General features: G+C 42.8%; 1 protein-coding gene across 1 annotated transcript in view; it reads right to left on the bottom strand.

Moving 5' to 3' along the window:
• LOC136188067 (uncharacterized) overlaps positions 1 to 1,613 on the bottom strand; it is a 5,101-nt gene extending 3,488 nt beyond the window's left edge. Inside the window, exons 1-5 of the mRNA XM_065975788.1 lie at positions 1,533 to 1,613; positions 1,261 to 1,473; positions 1,119 to 1,208; positions 986 to 1,065; positions 871 to 937 (exon numbers count right to left, since the gene is read on the bottom strand). Coding sequence (XP_065831860.1) covers positions 871 to 937; positions 986 to 1,065; positions 1,119 to 1,208; positions 1,261 to 1,473; positions 1,533 to 1,607 — 525 coding nt within the window. The 5' untranslated portion in view covers positions 1,608 to 1,613. The remainder of the gene's footprint in view (positions 1 to 870; positions 938 to 985; positions 1,066 to 1,118; positions 1,209 to 1,260; positions 1,474 to 1,532) is intronic.
• Positions 1,614 to 3,677: the final 2,064 nt, after the last annotated feature.

Raw genomic sequence — 3,677 nt, 5'->3', positions numbered from 1 at the left:
CTGCATTGATTGAGAACAAATTCTGCATTAATGCAGAATCGATGCTGCATTGATGCAGAATCAATGCAGAATCAATGCTGCATTGATAGCATTGATTCTGCATCAATGAAACATTGATTCTGCATCAATGCTGCATTGATGCAGAATCGATGCTGCATTGATGCAGAATCAATGCAGCATTGATGCAGAATCGATGCTGCATTGATGCAGAATCAATGCAGAATCAATGCTGCATTGATGCAGAATCAATGCTGAATCAATGCTGCATTGATGCAGAATGAACGAAGAATGAATGCTACATTGATGCAGAATTTATGCAGAATCAATGCTGCATTGACGTAGAATCAATGCTGCAATGATGCAGAATCAATGCAGAATCAATGCTTCATTGACGCAGCATTGATGCAGAATCAATGCTGCATTGATGCAGAATCAATGCTGCGTTAATGCAAAATAAATGCTGCATTTATGAAGAATAATTGCTGCATTTATGCAGAAAAAATACAGCATTTATGCAGAATAAATGCTGCATTTAAGAAGAATAAATTCTGCATTTTTGCAGAATAAATCAGCATTTATGCAGAATAGTTGCTGCATTTATGCAGCTTTATGCAGAAGAGCACATTTGACCAAAGAGAGCCCATTTGACCAAAGAGAGCCCATTTGACATAAGAGAGCAGATTTGACCAAAGAGTACATTTGACCAAAGAGAGTACATTTGACCAAAGAGAGCCCATTTGACTAAAGGGAGCCCATTTGACCAAAGAGAGCACATTTGACCAAAGAGAAGAAGAGCATCTTGTGCACCTCTTCGCCCAGAGTCAGAGGTCTGGCCAGCGACTCAAAGAAACCCGTTGAAATTGGACGTACTTCTTGTACGAAATCAATCACAATTTTCACGGCCGCATTGGCGAGGCTCGGTGATTGGTTCAGATATCTGAAAATGAAACATTTGAAGATATACGAAAACGTAAGAGGATTTTACCCCGCGCAGTCGAAAACAGCTGTGAGCAACTGCTCTCCATGCGACGAACAAATTGCCATGGCACCGCTCCGAGCGAGTAACTTATTATAAAACATAATTCAATTAAATAATTAATAACAGTTGATTGACTTGCCTCCCACAGACGTCGACGATAGATGACACTTCCTTCGTCGCGCGTCGTCTCACGGAAGTCGAGCTGACCAATGAAAAGACGGACGAGCGTCTGCACACGCGATGAACGTTTTTTTTCTCCTTCCTCGTTCGTCTCGGCTCACCTGTCGCGTCTCGAGAGGCAGAAAAACGACTTTGCTGCCGAAAACGCGGCACAATTCGACGGCGCAGACGGCGGCGACGAGTCGAACGAGCGAGTTCTTGTGTTGGACGACTCTCGGCGAGAGTAGAGACGATCCGAAGTCGCGAATCGACAGCAGCGACGACGAGAGGTCTCCGTCGCGATCCTTGAACGCTGCTAGTGTTTTCGCCGCCTTCTGCGCTCGCGTGAGATCGAAAAACGACATGAGCAATCGACCTACAGGAGACAGCCTACCTCTAGGCTGAACAGCAACCGTTCCCAACGTATCGCGAGGCTCGAGAGAGCCTCGTTCGCGTCCATTCGATCCATGCGATATTAACGACGTACGAGCTGCCCCATGCCAGGCCTTTTTGGCTGTCGCGTCACCAGAAATGTGATCGCCGCGACGGCAGCTAAAATTTCAAGCTAAATTTAGACTAATATTCTTAATTAACGAGGGTTAGAACGAACGTTCGAACGGGGGATTCGAACGTTCGGACGAGGATTTGACCAAAGAGAGCCCATTTGACCAAAGAGAGCCAATTTGACCAAAGAGAGCCAATTTGACCAAAGAGAGCCAATTTGACCAAAGAGAGCCCATTGGACCAAAGAGAGCCCATTTGACAAAAGAGAGCCAATTTGACCAAAGAGAGCTTGTTTGGCCAAGGAGAGCCCATTTGACCAATGAGAGCCCATTTTACAATTTGATCAAAGACAGCCCATTTGACCAATGAGAGCCCATTTGACCAAGGAGAGCCCATTTGACCAATGAGAGCCACCGCTCTGCTATAATCTGCTTAGCATATTTTGATATTCAAAATTGCTTTTGCACTCTTTGTCGTTGGCAGCATTCAATTTTCAATCAATGCACAAATTGAAAATAGATAATTGCACCTTCGCTGGTTGTTGGCGCCGGCTAGCGGCGTCAAAATTCCTAATCACGCCAGACATCACATCATCTAGATATTCTCAATGTCTTTTTTGGAAGACGAGAATCTCGAAGAATTTGTCCGAGACCGCGTTGCTGCTCGATTCTGCATTAATGTAGCATTGATTCTGCATCAAAGCAGCATTGATTCTGCATATATGCAGAATGCAGAATCAATGCTGCATTGATGCATAAACGATGCAGAATCAATGCAGAATCAGTGCTGCATTGATTGAGAACAAATTCTGCATTAATGCAGAATCCATGTAGAATCCATGCAAAATCAATGCTGCATTGATGCAGAATCGATGCTGCATTGATGCAGAATCAATGCATCACTGCAGCATTGATTCTGCATTAATGCAGCATTGATTCTGCATAAATGCAGAATGCAGAATCAATGCAGAATCCATGCTGAATTGATGCGGAATCAATGCTGAATTGATGCAGAATCAATGCTGCATTGATTCTGCAATGCTGCATTGATGCAGAATCAATGCAGAATCAATGCTGCATTGATGCAAAATCAATGCTGCCTTGATGAAGAATCAATGCTGCATTGATGCAGAATCAATGCAGAATCAATTCAGCATTGATTCTGCATTGGTTCTACATCAATGCAGCATCGATTCTGCACCATAGCAGCATTGATTCTGCATCAATGCAGCATCGATTCTGCATCAATGCAGCATTGATTTTGCATCAATGCAGAATCGATTCTGCATTAATGTAGCATTGATTCTGCATCAATGCAGCATCGATTCTGCATTAATGCAGAATTTGTTCTCAATCAATGCAGCACTAATTCTGCATCGTTTATGCATCAATGCAGCATTGATTCTGCATCAAAGCAGCATTCATTCGGCATCAATGCAGCATTGATTCTGCATTCTGCATATATGCAGAATCAATGCTGCATTGATGCAGAATCAATGCTACATTAATGCAGAATCAATTCTGCATTGATGCAAAATGAATGCTGCATTGATGCAAAATCAATGCTGCATTGATGCTGAATCAATGCTGCATTGATGCATTGATTCTGCATCAATGCAGCATCGATTCTGCATTAATGCAGAATTTGTTCTCAATCAATGCAGCACTAATTCTGCATCGTTTATGCATCGTTTATGCATCAATGCAGCATTGAATCTGCATTCAATGCAGCATTCATTCGGCATCAATGCAGCATTGATTCTGCATTGATTCTGCATTGATTCTGCACCAATGCAGCATTGATTCTGCATCAATGCAGCATTGATTCTGCATCAATGCAGCATTGCAGAATCAATGCAGCATTGATTCCGCATCAATTCAGCATTTCTTCCGCATCAATTTAGCATGGATTCTGCATTGATTCTGCATTCTGCATTTATGCAGAATCAATGCTGCATTAATGCAGAATCAATGCTGCAGTGATGCATTGATTCTGCATCAATGCAGCATCGATTCTGCATCAATGCAGCATTGAT

This window comes from Oscarella lobularis, chromosome 6 (genome assembly GCF_947507565.1).
Source record: "Oscarella lobularis chromosome 6, ooOscLobu1.1, whole genome shotgun sequence".
Taxonomy (NCBI): domain Eukaryota; kingdom Metazoa; phylum Porifera; class Homoscleromorpha; order Homosclerophorida; family Oscarellidae; genus Oscarella; species Oscarella lobularis.
Note: the sequence above shows the minus strand (reverse complement) of the source record. Positions and strands in the feature narration are given on the sequence as shown.